Source organism: Passer domesticus, chromosome 4 (genome assembly GCF_036417665.1).
Source record: "Passer domesticus isolate bPasDom1 chromosome 4, bPasDom1.hap1, whole genome shotgun sequence".
In the NCBI taxonomy this organism is placed as follows: domain Eukaryota; kingdom Metazoa; phylum Chordata; class Aves; order Passeriformes; family Passeridae; genus Passer; species Passer domesticus.
In genome coordinates, this window is record NC_087477.1 from 81,431,760 (window position 1) to 81,451,911 (window position 20,152).

The 20,152-nt window shown below is 52.9% G+C and overlaps 2 protein-coding genes across 2 annotated transcripts; both read right to left on the reverse strand.

The window, feature by feature from the left end:
• Positions 1–1,281: 1,281 nt before the first annotated feature.
• Positions 1,282–18,288, reverse strand: UBOX5 (U-box domain containing 5). Its single transcript, XM_064419062.1, has 5 exons — positions 18,221–18,288; positions 9,335–9,431; positions 6,941–8,117; positions 3,782–3,943; positions 1,282–2,071 (listed from the first exon to the last, which is right to left on the reverse strand). Exons 2-5 carry the CDS (start codon positions 9,386–9,388, stop codon positions 1,857–1,859), a joined length of 1,608 nt encoding a protein of 535 aa, XP_064275132.1. The 5' UTR covers positions 9,389–9,431; positions 18,221–18,288; the 3' UTR covers positions 1,282–1,856.
• On the reverse strand, positions 11,408–18,288 carry FASTKD5 (FAST kinase domains 5). The gene is made up of 2 exons (XM_064419060.1): positions 18,221–18,288; positions 11,408–14,051 (listed from the first exon to the last, which is right to left on the reverse strand). The coding sequence occupies exon 2, from the start codon at positions 14,009–14,011 to the stop codon at positions 11,609–11,611; it is 2,403 nt and encodes an 800-aa protein (XP_064275130.1). The 5' UTR covers positions 14,012–14,051; positions 18,221–18,288; the 3' UTR covers positions 11,408–11,608.
• Positions 18,289–20,152: the final 1,864 nt, after the last annotated feature.

Genomic DNA, 20,152 nt, shown 5'->3' on the forward strand with positions numbered 1-20,152 from the left:
GAGGAAATTGCTCAGGCTGCAATCAGCTCCATTCCCCAGCTCCCAGGGAGAGAGCAGGGTTGGGGCTGGGAATTAACGTGCTGGTGGCATCCCTGAGGGAGATGAAGAGGGATTGCTGTGGGTCCAGGCAGAGGAAATTCCTGGCTCTGTCATCCCCCATCTCGGGGTGCAGAGAGGGTCCCTGCTGCCCGCAGGGGTTTCAGGGGGACTCACACTCAGCTGGGGCAGGTGATCCTTCCCTGAGCTCCAAAATGTGGCAAAATTTATCCCTGGATGCTCTGCAAGAGGGGACACAGCAGGTGAAATGTGCTGCCAAGGGTCCCAGAGGGTTGGGGAGGGGAAACTGGGGGATGAAGGCTCTGAGAACCTGCAGTGAGGTGGAGATGAGCCCTGATGTCCCAGCACCACCTTTTCCCTTCCAACCCCTGCTCCTGCCCCTCCCTGCAGAACAAAGGGAACCTGGAGGAAATTTGGGATGGCTCCCAGCTGGATCACTGCCCACCCCCACACACCACGAGGAACTTTTGGGCACTGCAGGCGTTGTCAGAACCGGTGGCTCTGGAAGCATCCGAGCTTTGCTGGCTGTGGTTGATGGCTTTGGTTGATGGCTCCCCATCCTCTCCCTGCCCTGGGGGAGGTGTGAGAGCTGAATCAGCCTGGGATGGCTCACTGCAAACACGACACCAGCACTGCAATGGAGTGCATTTACTGCCTCTGAATCGTGGCGTTTTTAGGAATTTTGTGCCTATTTTCTGAGCGTTTATTATTTTAAGAAGTGTGATTTTCTATTTTTGCAGGGAATGGAGATGGGCTGACGCAGACAGGGTCAGGATCAGTGTGGGGCCAGCACAAAGCAGCTCCTTCCCATGCCAGAACACGACAACTTTGCTCAGGTGCCTCTTGGAGACAAATAAAAGTGTGACCAAGGTGAGCTGAGTCAGCTGGAGGCTCTTATGGCCCAGAACAGGGGGGTGTGGAGGTGACTCCCCCTTGATGTCACCGTACCCTGGCATATCCAGGACAGGATATATCCAAGTTGTTTTTTGTCTGGCTTTTTTCTGAGCAGCTCTCTGAAGCCCCCGTGGGTGCAGGTGTCTGAGTCTCATCCCTGTGATGCACGAGGCTGCTGCTAGGACCCCTCTGAAACCCCTGGCCTGCAGCTCCTCCGTGGTGGTTTGGCTTTTTCCTGCCTCTTTACTTCCCCCTCTGCCAAGAGATTCACTCCATGACACCATTAAGCCTCAGGATGAGATCAATTAGCAGCCAGAGACAGAGAGAACCTGACTTTAAACATTTTATTAAGGCTTAAATGTCTATCAGGCAGCCAGGAGCTGGGCTGCTCACACGACATAAACCGAGGGTGGGATGGGATGGCTTTTCTACAAGAGTCTGGATGAGCAGGGTGAGATCACTGCCAGCTCCTCACACCTCAGCCTCTCCTGCCGATTCCAGGGTGAGACACCCCCAGCAGGGAGGCACAGCGAGGTGGGGAAGGGGAGGAAGCCGGAGGGGGGGCTTTGTTTGTCACTCACAAGGGCTTTACCTGCTCCACAGCCGGGTGGCTGCTGGTCACACGTGGCTGAACTCACAGGGGGGAAGCTGAGCTGGTCCAAAAGGCACCTGTGCTAAACCTCTGAGCCCCGGGGCAGCGCTCGGACACCAGTCCTGGATAAACACATATTCCTTGGATAAAGAAGCTATGGCTTTTGTCATCCTCGGGCTCTAACCCCCCACCCCCCACTACTCCGTAAGCACAACACCGAGTGAGTCCTCTCCGCTCTGCGGCTCCCGGGCGGCTCCGTGTGGACACGGGGCACAGCAGCAGCTCCTCCTCGTCCCGCCGGCAGCCCCGGGGCTCAGAAGTGAACCCTCCTGACGTCCTGCGAGGCCGCAGCCCTCTTGCAGCTCCCGCAGTGGATGGGGGAAGCCGGAGCCTTCTGGCGCTCGGCCAGGCAGGGCCGGCACTCCAGGTGCCCGCAGGGGAGCTGGTACACCGGCTCTGCCCTGAAGTAGCAGGAGAAGGATTTGCCACAGGAAGCACACGCCTGGCTCTGGCTGCTCCTGCCGTGCTCTGCGAATCCAGAATCAGAGAATCAGCAGGTTGGAAAAAGTGAAGCAATGTCCAGGCTTTCCTGGTGATTCCAGCCCCTCCCGAAGTCTGATCCCTCCAGTCTGAACCTCCCCTGGCACAGTTGGAGAGTATGAAACAAAGGGACAGGAGAAGAGGATTAGGCAGGGAGCGTGAGAAGTCCAGGCTGGGCCACCCCCCGTGTGCCACAGGTCCTGCAGGCTCAGGGCACAGCTGTGACTCAGGACTGTGCCAGTCTGCTGTCACCAGGAGAGGGAATGGTCCAGCTCCCAGGGCAGGGTGTGCTCGGAAAGGGATGGATCACATCAGCACTGGCACAATCAGGCTTTTAATTGAGGACAGATGACTGTAAAAAAGGGCTTTTCACTTTCACTGAGACGCAATCAGCCTGCCTTCCGCTGCCATTCCCAGGTGGAACGGCTGAGGGGACACTTTGCATTCCTGTCACACACCACCCGTCCAGGGCTGCTCAGCTCTCCAACAGCAGCAGTTTCAGAGGGGACAGGAAAATCTGAGGAGCTGAATGTCACTGTGAAACAGCAGAGGCTGTGTGGGGAGGGGAGAGAGGCAAAAAGAGACACAGGCAGATGGACAGACGGACAGACACAGCCCTTCCCTGGGTCCCTCTGGAGCCCCTTCTCAGCCATGGGCAGGCAGAGCCTCACCCAGGGGAGAGAAACCAGGACATGTGCAGGGACATGTGAAGGATCAGTGCTTCCCTGCACCCCAAAGGAATCACTTTGGGAATGCATGCACAGCTGGAGGAGTGGCTGGGCAGCCTGGATCCTGCACACTCAGTCCTGATGGGATTTTGGGCACACACACAACTGGCTGGCCTGGGGTGCTGCTGCTGTCACCTGCTCCTGCTGAGGGCTGGATGTCACACGGTGTTCCAAACAATCAGGGAATGGTTTGGATTGGAAGGGATCACAAAGTCCCCATCCCATTCCACCCCCTGCCATCGCAGGGACTCCTCCCACTGTCCCAGGCTGCTCCAAGTCATGCCCAACCTGGCCTTGGGCACTTCCAGGGATCCAGGGGCATCCACAGCTGCTCTGGGTACCCTGTGCCAGGGCTCAGCACCCTCACAGGGAACAATTTCTTCCCAATATCCAATCTCACCCTACTCTTTTAGTTTACAAACATTCCCTCTTGTCCAGTCTGTATAAAAAGGGACTCTCCCTCTTTTTCCCAAGACCCTTCCAAGCACTGGAAGGCTGCAGCATTTGCTGGGCTTACATCTCACAGCAGACTCATTCTCCACCCTCGTGGCAGCTCCCCCTGCTCCACACAGCTCAGAGGCACCACTGAACCCCTCAGCCCAAACTGCAGAGCTCTGGGAACAGCCTGAGCTGAGCTGGAGCAGGCTGAGCACTGTGTCCATCCCAGATCATCCTGGGGCAGCACAGCCAGCCAGGAACACGGGAGAATCACAGCATTGGTGCCACAGCCTGCCCTGACCCTGGGCATGGACAACACCCCACTCCTTGTGGGGGTCAGCAAGGTCTGACCTGCCTCAGTGGGAGAATGAACCAGCAAAACTGCTCAGACAGAGGCAAGGATTGTGAAGTAAAGCTTGCTGGAAGGCAATGTAATATTGTTATATGGAATAAATAAAAGTCTGGGGTGTGAACAATCCCTGTTATCCCAGCCCCAGCTGCCAGAGGTGCTCCAGAGGTGCCTGCTGCTCACCAAGGACTGTGCCCAGGCTCCAGGACGTGCTGCAGCCCCCCTCTCCTGGAGCCTGCTGCTGGCTCTTCATCAGCTTGGCCGTGAAGGAGGGCATGGAGCTGAGAGCTGAGGTCAGGGCAGTGTCCAGGCTCTCCGACAGCTTCTGCTCATGGGACACCAGCTCTGCAAAGGGAACACAGAGAGCAGGTGTGCAAAGGGAAAAACAGAGAGAGACCAGGTGTGCAAAGGGAACAGAGAGAAACCAGGTGTGCAAAGGGAAAAACAGAGAAACCTGGTGTGCAAAGGGAACAGAGAGAAACCAGGTGTGCAAAGGGAAAAACAGAGAGACCAGGTGTGCAAAGGGAACAGAGAGAAACCAGGTGTGCAAAGGGAACAGAGAGAGAAACCAGGTGTGCAAAGGGAACAGAGAGAGATCAGGTGTGCAAAGGGAAAAACAGAGAGACCAGGTGTGCAAAGGGAAAAACAGAGAGAGATCAGGTGTGCAAAGAGAACAGAGAGATCAGGTGTGCAAAGGGAACACAGAGAGCTGGTGTGCAAAGGGAAAAACAGAGAGAAATCAGGTGTGCAAAGAGAACAGAGAGACCAGGTGTGCAAAGAGAACAGAGAGAGCAGGTGTGCAAAGGGAACACAGAGAGCTGGTGTGCAAAGGGAACAGAGAGAGAAACCAGGTGTGCAAAGAGAACAGAGAGAGCAGGTGTGCAAAGGGAACACAGAGAGCTGGTGTGCAAAGGGAAAAACAGAGAAACCTGGTGTGCAAAGGGAACAGAGAGAGAAACCAGGTGTGCAAAGGGAACACAGAAACCTAGTGTGCAAAGGGAAACACCAGCTGTACAAAGGGAACAGAGAAACCAGCTCTGCAAAGGGAAACAGAGACCAGGTGTGCAAAGGGAAATGGAGACCAGGTCGGCAAAGGAAAACACCAGGTCTGCAAAGACAAGAAAAAGAAGGAGAAGCAGATGCTGGGAAAAAGAATCTGTGATACAAACACTGCCTTGGCTCTGAACCTTGGAGGATTTTAGGAGCCCTGCCACTAGTTTTGTTGAGAGGTGTCTTTTCCCCACCAAGGGGCTGGGGTTTGGGGTGGAGTGCCTCTGCTTTGGGTCACAGAGGTGAAATGCCCTATGCATCACTACCATTCATGTGGTGCCCCAGTGCCAACTTACACAGGACCAGAGTAATTAATAATTTAGGGTGGAAAATCCTCCAAGATCATGGAATCCAGCACTGCCAAGGCCATCACCAAATCATGTCCCCAAGTGCCACACCCACACGGCTTTGAAATACCTTCAGGATGGGCAGCCTGTGCCAGGGCTGGAGAACCCTCTGCACCAGGGAATGTTCCCTAATACCACCCTAAACCTCTCCTGGCACACCCTGAGGCCATTTCCTCTTGTTCCCTGGGAACAGAGCCTGACCCCCACCTGGCTGCACCCTCCTTCCAAGGAGTTGTAGAAGCCTGCAGGACTGAAAAAGGACCAAACTCCAAACAACCCAGGAAGCTGTTTTTCCCTGAAATCCCAGCTGGCTCCCAAGGATCCCAGCCCAGTGCTGCCAGCCTTGCTCCACGCAGCTCACAGAGAACATTAATAAAATCTGTGGGACTTGTTTTTCCCTCTCTGTCCCAGTTCTGAGCCACGGGGCCAGGGCTGGACCCTCCCTGCAGGGCTGCCCTGTGCAGCACCGACGGCGCTAATTGAGACGAGGCATTAAGAGAATGTTGTCTGCATCACTAATTCTGTTAAATCCAGCTCCCAGAGGAAGAGCTCACAATTGGTGCTGCACATTTCCTCCACCAATCAAGGCTGATGATCCAGTGAAGCACGAGCTCCACGGGCTGAGCACTCTGCTGTTATTTATGTATGGACACGGCTGCCCCGGGAGCTCCAGGACCCACAGGGCAGCTCCTGCTCCTGTGGGGCTGGGGCACATCCTGGTGGGAGCTGTCACACACCTCCACGGCCAAAACAACCAAAGATTCCTCCTAAAGCAGGGAACGAGCTCTAGGCTGAGGGATCAGAGCAGAAATGTGCAGTCTGGCTTCTCCCTACTCTTCCTGACATCAATTATTTTCAAGTGAAGAATTTTTTTTAAAATCAGCCACCTAAGCTTTGTCCTCAAAATGTTTTTGGGCAGACTGAGAGAAGGGTGAAGGCAGTGACAGGTCCCAGCAGCTCTGGGTCACCTTTTGACATGTCACAGACCACAATGGATTGGAGCACTCCAGGAGACTGGGCTTACCTGCCCAGAGAGCCAACCATGAAATCCCCCACACGTGGATTTACCCTTTGTCCCCAGGTGCCACATCCTCATGGCTCTGAAGTCCCACCACTGCCCTGGGCAGCTGTGTCAGGGCTGGACAACCCTTTCTGTGAAAAAACTGTTCCCAATATCCAACCTAACCCTCCCCTGGTGCAAGCCTTGTCCCCTCCTGTCCCTGATCCCTGGGAGCAGAGCCTGACCCCACCTGGCTCCCCCTCCTGTCAGGGAGCTGTTGACAACAACCAGGTCCCAGCTGAGCCTCCTTGTCTCCAGATTTGCAGGACATTTTGCATTCCCAGCATCACAGAGGAAGGGATGGATGAAGGGAAACCAGCACCCTTTCCCTTCCCCTGCAGCCACAAGTCACATTTCTTGTCTCCTTTAGCCTCTACTAGGTTTTCTGCTTTAACCACCTGCAAATTCTGTGCAAGTGTCTCCCAGGCTGAGCTGTCCCTCCTGCTGCAATTCCCTTGCTGTGGTTTGTTCTCTGCCCCATCCCTGCTCTCCTTCCCACCTCCCTCCTCATGATGAGCCAGGACTCCCTGTGCCATCACCACTGCAGCACCAGACATTTCTTTTCCTGTTTTTTGCAGGAATAAATCCCCCTGGATAAAGAAACTTCAAACCAGGACAGTGAGGAAAATATTGTCTCCACATGGAAGGAAGAGAAAGAAAATCAAATAAAAGGGGAACAGGGTGACCTGAGCAAACAAAGGCTGTGAAACACTGAACAAGGAACATGGCAGGTGGATGAAATCACCCAGCTCCACCAGCCAAACACAGCCTGGAAGCTTTCTAGAGGTGTGATGGGAACTTGCACTGGATTTGTCCTGGTTTGAAACCCCAGCTGGGGCTGTCCCAGCACTCAAGGAACACAGGTGACCTGGGGAGCCACCATACCTGTGGAACAGTCCATCTGGATCAAGTGGGACTCACTGTCAGTTTTCATTTTTTTAGCACTGTTCTCTGAGGTAGCAGTGACAAGTAAGTTTGTAGCAGAAAAATAGGGCGGCTGCAGGGAGCCCTGATCCATGCAGTCCATTTTCCTTTTCAGAGAAGACATGGTGATGGAGGAGGGCACCAGGCTCTCCGGGCCGTGAGCCCTCCCCAGCAGGTTGGTGCCAGGGATGCTGTGCTGCAGCAGGAAGTGGTCTATCCTGGCCTTGAGGGTGGGGTGAGGTAGGGGCTGTGAGTGCTGGCTGAAGGCCACGCCCGTGAAGGGATCGCTGGGAACCCGGCCCCAGGACGCCTCGCTCCGGTTGCACTTCTCCAGGGTGCTCTGGTCAATCACCTTCCCAGAGGGCAGCAGCATGGGTAAGGTCATGATCTCCAGAGTGATGGGGTCCAGGAATTCCTCAGGGATGTCTTGGACCACGTCCACCAGCTTGTGCAGGGTCTGCTGCTCGTTGGCACTGAAGGGGACGCAGTCGCTCTCCATCGGCGTCCAGAGCTCCGGCTTCAGGCTTCCGCTGTCCTGGGCCAGGAACTGGGAGGCCACCTGGAAGACGCCCTCGATCACCTCCTGTGGGCAGGACTTGGCAGGCTGTCCCCACACCTCCAGCCTCTTGATGCTGGGCAGGCCCCCCCCGGCCACGTGGGTGATGCAGATTTTCAGGTGGGACACGTTGCTGAGCGAGGCCGGCCCTTTGTTCCAGAGATCCTGGGACACCGAGCCGGGGTAGGAGAAGACATTTTCCATCTGATGGAAGGGAGGCCTCGGCTTGAAGCCTCTGTGGCCAAAAGTCACTTTGCTCTGATTTTTTAAGACAGCTTTGCCCACCAGAGTGAAGGTGTCCTTGTCCGACACGGGCTGCCCGGGCAGACCTGATCCCTGCCCCTCAGGGCTCTGCCAAGAGGTTTTGTTGCATGAGGTAGAGGTGTAAACTTCCAGCCCGGAGAAGGTCTGGTAGCCCCCGGAGGAGACGTCGATGTTGATCCTGCAGATCTCCACGTTGAAGGGGAAGGAGATGGTGACGTGCACCGGCGGTTTGATGAAGTACTCGCTGCGGAAGCCGCGGTTCCTCCTGGCCAGGTCCTCGGAGATCAGGTTCTCCACCTCGTAGCCATCGGCTGAGATCTGCGTGCCAGACCAAAACTGGGGTCAGGTTGGAGCAAGGAAACACAAGGAAGGCAGTTTCACAAATCCAGAGATTCTCAGGATGACACCAACCAGGAGCCAAGCTGAGGGTTACGTGCCGAGCAGCAGATCCCTGCTGGAAGGCAGAGCACTCCCACCCTCCTCCCTCCCCTCTTCCTGCACCCTCTGTCACCACGGGCAGACCTGACTTAACTGCTGGAAGAGTGAAAATTAGGGGTAATTTGTGGTTTTGGCTGGGTCAGTGAGATAAGTCAGGGAGGAGAGGGTGGCTGGGAGCAGAGGATGAGCGTAGGGAAGGTGGGAATCTCCTCTCTCAGTCTCCCTATTTAGGGACTCCTGATTTTCTTTGTGCCTACTTATCCACATGGAAATGCGCTTGGAATCACAGTTACAGAGTCCCAGAGGAACTCTGGATGTTAATCAGCTTCTGGGAGCCACCCCACCCATCCCTGAGGGAGATCCATCAATGCAGGCTGGGTCTGGTTTGGAACATCCCATCCCACCCTTGCTCTGCTCCTGGGCAGTCTGGTTCAATCCATTCCCTTTCCTGGGAGCCCCAGGCTCTGAGAAATCTGCAGCACTTGCTGAATGGACAAATAAAAACGAGGAAAATCTATTTATTCCACCTTTTTAATATGGTTTTGAGCATGACAATCACACCAAACCTCTGTGGCATGGCTGGGTCTCTCCACAAAAAATTCCAGCACTGCTGCTTTTGCATCACAGTTTTTAGAAAGCCAAGGCTGTCCTGGATTTTGGGGTGAGTTGGTGTGGAAACTTACAACTAAAAAACAGATTTGAATGAAAACCGAGTTTCTTAAAGAGATTCTGATGTGCTGAGTGAAACCAGAAATACTTGGAAAGTAACTTCACCGAGTTACCATTTCACAGTTTCACATTAATTGATAATTTCACATTATCAAGAGCTGTGAGTTCCAATGGGCAGAGGGAAAGTTGGAATATTGCAGGGAAAAAGGGATCTCAAGTCAAAGAACTTATACCTGGAAGCACATTGTGCTGTTTGGTTATGAGGTCCTGCAAAATTTGGGTTTTTCCCTCCAGTATTTAGTGTGTGCCACATCAGAGCAGTGATGCTGATTATCCCAGAGGAGCAGTGAACCAGCTCCTCCCCAGGATAATTCCACCTAATCCCTCCACCCCTCCCACTCCCCAAAACCCCCTCCTCACTATTTTACCTTGTTGCAGTGAATTCTTGGCTTGAACTGTGGGAGACAGACGTTTATTACCATCTTGGCAGCTGGAGACAGGTCACTTGCTGAGCATCAGAGTCAGCTTGGAAAAAAGAAATTAAAAATAAAGGAAGTGAATATCCATGAGCAGTGAAGGGACCTCGTGTTTTGAGTGAGTTACAGGCTTGGGATTTCCTAAAATGCAGCTCAGATCTGAGTGCAGGAGGTGAAGCCAATATAAACCCAAATGAATGTGGTGGAGAGATGAGATTGAGGGGAAAAAAAAATCACATTAATATTAATTAGTGAACCTGTGGAGAAAAAGCAAAAATAAAATGGCTATTTTAACTAAAACCTCCTATGAACTGATCAGTAATTAGAGCTGAAGGTTTATCAAAGATGCAGGAGTTCTGCAGGTGCAGAAAAGCACCAGCACAGCACAGGAGGCTGTCACAGTGAGTCAAGATTAACCACAAATATTAATAATTGGTGTTAAATAACTCCAAGGGAGCAGAGGGCACGGAGTAGCTCTGAGGGAGATGTCTGGGATCTGAACACCAAATTCTTCTGCCAGCATTCATTAAAAAAACTCAACTGAACACACCTTCTTTCCCATTGAAAAAAAAAAACAAACCAAAAGTGACTGGAATTGGCTGTCTCAGATCTCTTTTAAGAATGAAATTATCTGTGAGGTGAAAGCTTTAACCTCATGTTAACCCCAGCTTTAAAATGTCACTGCCCTGGGCAACCTTGCAAATGAGGGACTCGCTGCCTCCTTCAAGAACAAGCAGCTCTTTAATGATTTTCCACTGATCTGTTGGTTCAGCCCAAATGAAATTGGCCTTTGGGGGCATGTTGGAAAGGCAGAGTTAATGAGCTCCCTGTGCTGCATCTGCAAGGAGAAAGGTGGAATTCAAGGCACAAATCCCACGGATAAAACCCAACCCAACACAAATTCACACCTGCAGAGAGCAGAGCTCGGTCACAACGCCTTGAAAATGAAGTAGGTGTGAAGAGGAACGGGCAGGTGAGCAGCACTTCCATCCCAAAATTTGTCTGGCAGCCATCAGGAGCAATTGCTGCTGCTCAAGGAGCAGGACAAGCACACACCAACTCTCCTCCAACACTACTTTCCTGTCTTTCTGAGTCTGAAAATTTCTGGGCTGCCAGTGGGGAACTGTTTCAACTGGTCTGACTTTTGGAACTCACATCTTGCAGGAGACTGACAGTTCACCTACAGGCTGCACCTCAAAACTGCTCTTTTTGCTTCATTTTGAAACAAAAGTGGTAAATTCACTTGGCCCTCAGCACTGGTGTTATGACAAGTGGCAAACCAACTCTCCTTGCTCCATTCCTTGGGAAAACTCAGGATTCTCCCCCTGTTCTCTCTCTCCTGGGCTGAAGATTTCTCCTGCAACATGAGGAGCTCTGTGTGGTATTTTATAGGATTGCTCCTGTTTGTGACCCTGAGAGACTTAGGTTAATTTTTCCAGTCTCAATAAGAGCCAGTAAGAAAACTTCTTAGTAAGAAAATGGATTATTCTGCATTTCCAAGTCACTGCATTCCCTTCTACTGAAAGACTGCTACAAATCTCATGGCAAAAGTTGAGTCACTGAGTTGCTTTTACCCATGGCTGGGTTTTTTTTCCCCTCTCTCTTCAGTGTGTGCCCTCCCTAAGGTGAACAAAGATCTTTGGACTGAGGCAGTGAAACACAGACCTGAAAAAAATCCTCAGTGGTTTTGGACGAGGAGTTTTAAACCAGGCTGTCTGGAGTTTGTCACCACAACTCTTCCTGGTGTCCTGTGTGGGACTATGGAGCTCCTGCATGGTGGACACCAAATAAAGTCCTTGGAGCATGAAAAGTCCTGAGGTCAGAGCACCCCAAGCCTCACTGAGGAGAAAGCCAGGCTGCGCCCTCAGCCCCAGCCCCATGGGGATGGAAACACAAGGAAATAGCTGTGTGTGTGTGCTCCTGGCACCCAGCTCAGCCTCGTGACTAAACATGCTCTGTTCCTGCTCTCACAGAGGCACCACATCCAACCACTCTCATTTAGGGTGGAGAAAGAAGCAACCACAGTGAAAAATGAATCATTAGGAGCTTTTATTTGTGGTAGAAGTATCTGAGGATCCAGGTACAAAAGGAGAGCATGGGAAGTACAGATGTCACCAGAGCAGAAATGGCCACAGAGCAACAACTGAGCCAACACTCAGAGACCATTTCACCCAGCACCCAGGCATGGAGATGCACTGGGGAGGTTCTGAGCAAGCCCCTGCCCCACTAGGCAGCCTTGGTGAGCAGAGCTGGGCAGAACACTTTGTAGTGGAGGTAGCTGAGCTTCTCGGAGCGCGTGCGCTTGAGCAGAGGGAACCATTCCCAGAAGGGAATCTCCACCACGGCGTAGCCCAGCAGCCGCAGCTGCCGCCGCTTCAGGCAGTGCAGCCCCAGCAGCCGCCTGGAGCCGTAGCAGAAGTGGTTCCTGTTGGACACCTGCAGTGCCAGCCTCACCTCCCCAGGCTGCCAGAGCCCTGGTTTAGGCTCAGCTTGTGATGTGGCACCTGCAGAAAGGGCTCCACCCAAGCACGGCGTGCCTGTTGTGTCCCCTCTCTCCTGTCCGGGAATCCTGGCGTCGTTTCTCACTTCTGTGGGACTCTGGTTGTGAGCTCTGCCCTGTAGGAGCTGGGACATTAAATCATCTGTCAGACTAACTCCCATGTCTCTCAGCTTCTTGGCTGCCACAGGAGCCTTGAAGTTGAAAGGGATGGGACGTCCATCCGCGGCCAGACGCACCTCCAGGTCGCTGGACCTGGTGTGGGGCAGGATCATGTGGTTCTTCACGTACTCAGGGCCTCCCAGCATGCTCTCCAGGAGGGACGTGGCTTCCACAATTTCAGGCCTGATGTAGATTTCCCTCTCTGCAAAGCTTGCGACCATCTCAGTGAACTCCTGACAAAGCTGAGGGGTGAGGTGGCTGCCTTGGTAGGTCGGGCACTCGATTTCAACGCTCTTACCAAGGGTGAACAGGTCCTTCTTGAGCTCGTATTTGCTACCTCTGGTTTTCTGGACAAACTCCTCCCTCAAAGCAAAGTCTATCAGCTCCTCTGGGAAGCGTTTGACAAAAGCCAGGCCGAGCAGAGCAGTAAGGAGATGCTCTGGAAACTTGCTAAACTCATGGAGTTTTGCATGCAATTGCTTTATCAGGCTGGAATAAAACTCCTCCTCGTTGGGAGGTTCATAGTCCAGGCACCCAAACGACCACAGGAATTTGGCAGCATCCTTGCTCCGACAGTAGGACACCTTGGAAGGCAATGAGGTGGCTACAGCAGCCAAAACATCCTCGTCAAAGAAGTGCAGGGCTGAATAGGTGAGAGTGATGTGCATGATGCCCTGGATGTTTGTTGCAGGAATCCGAGCAGGAATCACCCTCCCGAGCTCCCTCATGAGGGGCAGGTGGTCCATGCGGGTGTAGCGCAGCATCTTGAGCACGTTCACCAAGGCGTAGGTGCTCATGTCCTCCATCTGCAGGGACACCCTGTCTGCAATCCTCCTCATGACGTGCTCAGAAATCCCACTGAGGGACTTGAAGAGCCCCAGGCAGATGGCACCCAGCTCCTCCAGGGTGAAGGCGTCCAAGTGCTTCAGGATGGTGCTCTCCACCTTCTGCGCCAAGTCCGCGGGCGACCTCCGGCCTTCCCCGATGATGTAAAGAAGCTGCACAAACTGGGGCAAGGTGAGGTTCTTCCAGTGCAGGTTGGCATAGCTGAACAGAATTCCCAGGTAGGAGGGCACGCTGCGGTCCAGGCAGCGCCAGCAATCGGCCACCAGCAGCAGCTGCTCCAGGCCCATGTCCCACGCCCGCCGGCAGAACTCGGCCTCGCACGCGTTGAGCAGGGGGTGGGAGGCTGGCACGGCCAAGGGGACACAAGCCTTTAAAATCTGGATGAGATCCAGGGTGCTGAACAGCCTGATGGCCATGACAGCTCGGTGGCACAGGGCACTGAACCTGGCGTCGGACACCAGCGCCGCGCGGCGCTCCGCCGGCAAACGGCTCAGCCTGAGGAAATAATCCGTGAGAGCTCCTGGGCTGCACTCACACCCAGCCACACTCTGTAAAATGCAGTCCCCTTCCTCTGCAGGGAGGGTCTGTGCTGGCTCAGCGCTGTCACAGGTGAGAGCTCTGTACTCAGGCCTGCCCTTCTGGAACGTGCGGGGGTCCTCCTTGGAGTCGTACACTTCCCGTTGCTCCTTCTCTGCTTCCTCCTTGTACAGCGTGGCCAGGACGGTCTGCTCCAGGAGCACGCTGGCCTTGGGCTTGGGCAGGACATTCCTGACGGGTGGCAAAGCTTGGGAAGAGGCAGTGGGGAATGTCTGTGGAGCCTGTGCAGTGCCAGGGCAGGTGAACGTGTCACCAAGGGCCTGGCTGCTGTCCCTATCCCCGTGCTGCTGTGTGCCAGCCCTGCCTCTGGCATAGGCAGCTGGATTGTACAGCACCCTGTAGTCCTGTGGCTTCAGCAGCTGGATTGTAGCCCCTGATTCAGTCCCAGCCTTGGCTGCTCCTGGCTTATCTCTCTTTTCCTTCTTGCTTTTGCTGCTCCCACGCTCGGCCTTGCGCTCGGCTGTGGTAGAAATCGCTGTCACCCTGCCCAGCCTGGGCAATCTTCGGCACATTAGCACCGTAGCCATGGGTCTCAACTTTAGTGGGGCTCAGAACTGCTTCCAGGTACTGAAAAAAGGGCAGACGGAGAGTCAGAGGCCTCCACCTCACAGGCAGCACCTTTTAATCAATCCTTTAGCTACCCCAAAGGGAGGTGGCACCGGTGCCTCCCCTGGCCAGGGCAGCTGGGTCCCTGCAAAGCCACTATGGAATGTCACCTCATGCAAAGGCAGCTCAGGATGAGCTCCCAGGTGAGATGGGTTTGGAGTAGAAGGCAGCCAGGCATGACCTGCTACTCAGCAGATACAAGAAACCTGGCACAGATAGGAGAGTTAAGAAAAAAAATAATTGTTTTTTCATTTTTAAGAGATCCAAGCTGCTTATCTTTCATTCTGAACAATGAAAATGTGTTTTTTGTAGAAGAGCTGCAGCTTCAAGAGGCTTTGTGTGTTCAGACAGAGCATTCTGTCCGTGGTCAGCGTGGTCTAAATCACTGACCACCACCTGAGAAGTTGTCCAAACATCCAGGGTGCCCTTTGCACCTGGAGACAAGATGTGGAGCAAAATCTCCACAGAACCAGTGCAGAGAGTGAAAGCTGGCCCAGAACCTGCAGATGGAGGTGGGAGGAATGAAGAAAGTGGGAAAGAGCAGGGGAGAAGTAACACAAATCATTACGTGATGCTACATCCCAGGAACAGAGCTTTAAGCTTCAGATTTGAGAGCATTTCCAAGAGTTTTAGGGTAGAGGAGGCTTAAAAATGGCTGGTGCCTTCCTAACTCCTGCCTGAAGCTGCTACAGAGGAGGGTGAGGATGAGAAATCCGTGGGAGTCCAGCTGGGCGCTGCCAGCCTGCACTGGCTGCCAAAGCAGCCCTGTTTACCACCAAAAAAAAAAAAAAAAAAAATATAAAGCACCAGGTGTCAGATTTTTCCCTCAAATCCTTATCCCACCCAAATATCCATCACACAGGTGTTATCCAGCTCCTGAAAACCCCTCAGTACCACACGGAGCTGGGCAATCAGGAAAGGCAAAGCCTGGCAGAGATGCTGCCACTGCAAAACACTTTGTGCTCCCCACACAGAAATGGAGATGAATCCTCACGGACAGCCCTGGGAGCTCTGCTTGTATCCACGGCTTCCTGAGCAGGGAGGGAGCAAGATGTGGGATCAGTGCAGGCAAACTCAGCTTTGCAACAGCAAAATGGGCACTTTGGGGCACAAGAGGTGGGCTTGGGGTGTGTGAGCAGCACAGTGTGCTGCTCTGGCTGAGCATAAACTGGATTTTTTTTGGTGTGTAAGGATCCAGGAACACCTTCCACTTTCCCGGGATGCTCCAAGCCCTGCTTGGACACTTCCAGGGATGGGACATCCACTGCATCTCTGGAAGCCTGTTTTACTGAAGGAGATGAGGAGATCTTGCATCCTCTGCTCCATGGGCACAGCTTGGAGGCAGCAAACACCAGCCAAGAGGGAGGAGAAGATGCTGGAGCAGAAACCACCCCAGCAGAGAGGTGAAAAAAACAGCTGGGCTGGGACCAAGAGGCTCTGGGGGGGCTGGGAGAAAAGAAAGGGAAAATGAAATGTGGATTTGTGGGGAGAGCCATGAAAGGAGGAGGGTACAAGAGAGGCCAGTGTGGTTTTAGGGTGATCTGTAAATGTTGTGAGCTGCTCAAAAACCCACTGGGCACTTTATCTGTACCTCCAAACACCCTGAGGCAGCCCCAGGAGCACATCAGGCTCTGTCCCACAGACCCCAGGCTGTTCCAAAGCTGTGACTGTCCCATCTCAGCAAGAGAAGTCAAATCCTGCCAGGCAGGAGAGACTCTGCCCTTTCCTGCCTGTCTGAGGAGCAGGGAATAGAAAAACCTCAGAAGCTGGACAGGAAAACACAAACCAAGAGCTGGATTTCAAAGCTCTCCTGCTCAGCTCAGGGAATGTCTGATAAAATGGTCACTCCTGGCTCTAGGGGCTGTGGTGTCCAGCCTGAAGTGGCCTCAGGTGCTGGGGACAGGGGACAAGGGGACAGCACCTGCCTGGGGGAAGGAGAAATCCCCTCAACATCTCCTCCTCCAGCACCTCACACAGCCTGGACCATTAGAAGGGCTGGACCAAGCTCCCAAAATCATCTTGAACAAGAGGAGGGTGATCCAGGCGAGCTTTCCCAGAGATTTCCTGGTGTGACTCGACTTTTGAGCACCTTTAGCCATTTTTCTGCTAACAAACCCCAATTTATTGACATAAACCAACCCCTCCCTGCTGTGAAAGGAGATTCCCCCCAGGAAATCCAGCCCTGCTGCTCCCAGAGCCCCTCCCAGCAGCAACAGCCCCAGCTCAAAGGCAGGGAATCAAAGGCCTGGGGAATGTGCTGCCAAGAACATCCTGCAGGGCCTGCCCGTGGAGCTGGGACACATTTGGGAATCCAGGAATGCAGAGGCTGCTCCTCTCCTCCTCTGCTCCAAATCCAGCCAAAAAGAGAAGAGCACACACAGCTGAGTGAGGCTGGGGTGGGACAAGACAGCTCCAAGCACCCTCAAGGGCAACGGGGCTGCTCCAAGTGATTTTTTCATGATTTCTCCCAGCCCTGGCCCAAATCTTTGTGATCTCTCCAGTTTCCAGCCCATTTGTCCTCCAGCTCCACCCACACTTTCCCTGGATTTTCTCTTTTCCTTTTCCTTTCTTTTCCTTTTCCCTTTCCTTTCTTTTCCTTTTTCCTTTCCTTTCCTTTCCTTTCCTTTCCTTTCCTTTCCTTCCCTTCCCTTCCCCCCCTTTTTTTTCTATAAGTTGTTAAAATTTATCTTTTTTTGTGGGAGTGGAGTTGGTTTTGCATTTTTTTGCAGCTTTGACTTTAAACTTTTAGTGGTTGGTTTGGAGTCTCCCCAGGTATTTCTTGTTAAAGGTTTTAAGATAAACAATGGTTTTTTGTTGCAGAGCACATTTTTTACATTTGGCTTTGTTTTGATTGGGTTAAGGGTTATTACAGAAGTCATTTTTTTTCTTTGATTTAGTAAAGGTTTGTTGCTGTTTAGGGTTTTACTGGAAAGTGGTTTTGTTTTTATGGGTTATTAGGGTTTATTTAGGAATTTGTATTCCTCCCTTTCCTTCCTCCTCCCATCCCAGCTCGGGGCAGGTCTCTGCAGCATTTTCACTTCCAAGGAGCCCAGGGAATTTTGGAGCAGGCTGGGAATGCCCTTTTTGGAGCTGCTCAGGCATGGAAACACCTCTGGTTGAGTGTCACCAGCAAACACCTGGAGAAGAACATTCCCAGAGGAATGCCACCCAGCCCAGGGGCTCAGCCTGGCCAAGGGGAGCATCCCAAAAATGCTTCTGGAACATTCTGAGGGGTTTCGGGAAGCCACTCACCCCGTGCTTCCAGCAAAGGGCAGAGGGAAGCTGCTTGGGATGTGAAATGAATGAACAGGGGATAAATGATGGGGATAAAATGCTGAATTTTGAGGATAAAACAGCTCCTTTTGGCCAACAGCCTGAGTGAACTCCGTGCTGGGCTGGAGAGGGGAGCAGCACAAAAGGGATTTTATTTCCCCAACAGGCTGTGCTGTCAGGGCACAAAATTGTCACCTTTTGGGTTGTTTGTGGTTTTTCCTTCTCCTGTGAGGTCACAGAAGGGTTTGGGTGGGGAGGGATTTAAAGATGATCTCATTCCACCCCCCTGCCATGGCAGGGACACCTCCCAGTGTCCCATCCAGCCTGGGCACTGCCAGGGATCCAGGGGCAGCCTGTGCCAGGGCTCAGCACCCTGAGGGAACAATTCCTCATTCCCAAAATCCCATCCATGGCTGCCCTCTGGCAGTGGGAGCCATTCCCTGTGTGCTGCCCCTCCATCCTTGTCCCCAGTCCCCCTGCAGCTCTCCCGGAGCCCCTTCAGGCCCTGGCAGGGGCTCTGAGCTCTCTCTGGAATATTCTCCTCTCCTGGTGAGCATTCCCAGCTCTCCCAGAGCAGAGGAGCTCCAGCCCTGCACCATTCCCGTGCAATTCCCTTCTGAAGGGGCAGGGCTGGAAGCTGCAGACACATAACACACGAACACACAGAGACATACATACACACATATATACACATATATATACACATATCCGCATATGGAGCGATGCAGCACGAGGGCGGCCCCGCCGGCTGAGGGGGCGGCTGGGGCAGGGGGCAGAGGACGGGGAGAAGGGGGAGAGGACGGGGAAAGGGGCTGAGGAAGGGAGGGGAACGGGCAGGGGAAGGGGCCGGGACTCACCGGGGCCGCTCCGCCGCCTCCTCCTCCTGCCCCCTTCGCCTCCTCCCGCCGCTTCCGGTCGCGCGGCGGTGACGCCACGTCCGGCTCCCGTGCGGCCTCCAGTCACATGGGCGCCGCCATGACGGCCCCGGCGCTGCCCCGAGTCACGTGGGCGCCGCCATGACGGCCCCCGCGCGGCCCCTGAGGCGTCGCGGCCTCCCCGAGCCCCCGAGCCCTGCGGCTGCCCCTGGAGCCCGGGCAGTGCCCAGAGCCAGGCTGGACACGGCTGGGAGCAGCCTGGGACAGCGGGAGGTGTCGCTGCCCGTGGCAGGAGTGGATTTATGGTCTTTGAGGCCTCTTCCCGCCCAGAGGCTCTGTGAGGCTGTGGGTGCGGGCGGCAGAAACCCGCTGGGTGCCTGTGCACCCAGGGGTGTCCTGGTGTGAAAAATGCGTATTTTATGATTGGCTTTTCACAAAATCATGTTTGTAGAATGTACATTGTAAAAAGCATCCAGGTTTTAGAAATCTTACACAGGGGTTGGGAAATCTCGCTGGATTGTAAAGCGCAGGTGGTCACTGAACAGGAGTCCTAATTTGCAAATGAAGGAACTTGCTCCTATTCCTCCAACACTGGACAGAGGACTGCATGAAAATTCAAATCTTCAAAATTCAAATCTTCAAAATTCAAATCTTGAAAATTCATATGTTGAAAATTCAAATCTTTCCCAGACGCGGTTCTGTCTACTCGAAGATAGAGTTCTTGCAACACCGGATTGGGGAGCGGATGAAGACCACACGAATATTCAGGAAAAAGAAAGAAACAAAGGAAACTTCGCTCCAGGCAATAAAAACAGAACATAACCAGGGCTCACCGAACGGACTTTGTGAACTCGGTAGATCTGATGTGAGAGGGGGTCAGGTCTGTGTTCGCCCTGTGTCGAGTCCCGGGCTTGGTGCTGTCCCTTTGATTGTGGCTGACAGAGATTGTATTTCAATTTATGAAATAAAATCTGTCTTCTTTGAATTTTAATCTTTCTCAAATTACTCATTTGGCCTGATCTGGTTGTTGCCGATAACACTGGGACAGCGGGAGGTGTCGCTGCCCCTGGCAGGAGTGGATTTATGGTCTTTGAGGCCTCTTCCAGCCCAGAGGCTCTGTGAGGCTGTGGGTGCGGGGGGCAGAAACCCGCTGGGTACCTGCACACCCAGGGGTGTCCTTTGTGCATCCCCAGTATGAAAAATGCGTATTTTATGATTGGCTTTTCAGTGATATTCAAATGAATATTGTATGTGTTATATCAGAAAGTTACGCTGTATTCGTTTTCTTAAGTAGTGTGTTAAATATAGTTTTTGGTTAGAACATAATGTTAAAATAGAAACTCTGCTATGTAAAATACTTGTTTTAAAAAAAGAAAGGACTTGCAGTCAGACAGCAGCCACAGGACACCTAAATCTTTCAGAGAAAGAGAATTTATTGCTCTTTTATCAGAAGAAACAAACTTCTTCCTGCCATGAAGGCGGATTCACAGGATAGAAGAAGGATTCAGAGGAAGAAGTTGGCACGGACCAGACAGAATCCTTTGTTTGAATGGAATTTATGCATCATGTATGAGGTGTATGAATATGCAACAGGCTGTTGCTTTTAAGGGTTAATCCTCTGTTTTCGTGGGTCCTTTTTTGGGCTTATTTTGCCCAGAAAAGGTACCCGGAGTGTCTGTAACTTTTTGTTTTTATTGTCTCATATTGTCCTAATTCATATTGTTCAAATTTAACATTACTATTGTTATAACCATTTTATTACGATTAAACTTTTAAAACTTTTAAAACCGAGTGATTGGTGTTTTTCACAGCAGGGAGGCACCAGCCCAGTGCTGGGGTGGGCTGGGGCTGTGAGTGGGGTGTGTGAGGTGACATCTGTCACTGCAGCTGTCCCCAGAGCACGGGGCATTCTGC

What these genes read in the sequence shown, in the direction of transcription:
- UBOX5 (XM_064419062.1), bottom strand. Translation starts at nt 9,388, where the DNA reads ATGGTAATAAACGTCTGTCTCCCACAGTTCAAGCCAAGAATTCACTGC. An exon ending in CAAGAATTCACTGCAACAAG is followed by an intron (nt 8,118 to 9,334) that starts GTAAAATAGTGA and finishes TCTGGCACGCAG; the next exon opens with ATCTCAGCCGATGGCTACGA. An exon ending in GAGCCTGGGCACAGTCCTTG is followed by an intron (nt 2,072 to 3,781) that starts GTGAGCAGCAGG and finishes CTGGATTCGCAG; the next exon opens with AGCACGGCAGGAGCAGCCAG.
- FASTKD5 (XM_064419060.1), bottom strand. Translation starts at nt 14,011, where the DNA reads ATGGCTACGGTGCTAATGTGCCGAAGATTGCCCAGGCTGGGCAGGGTG.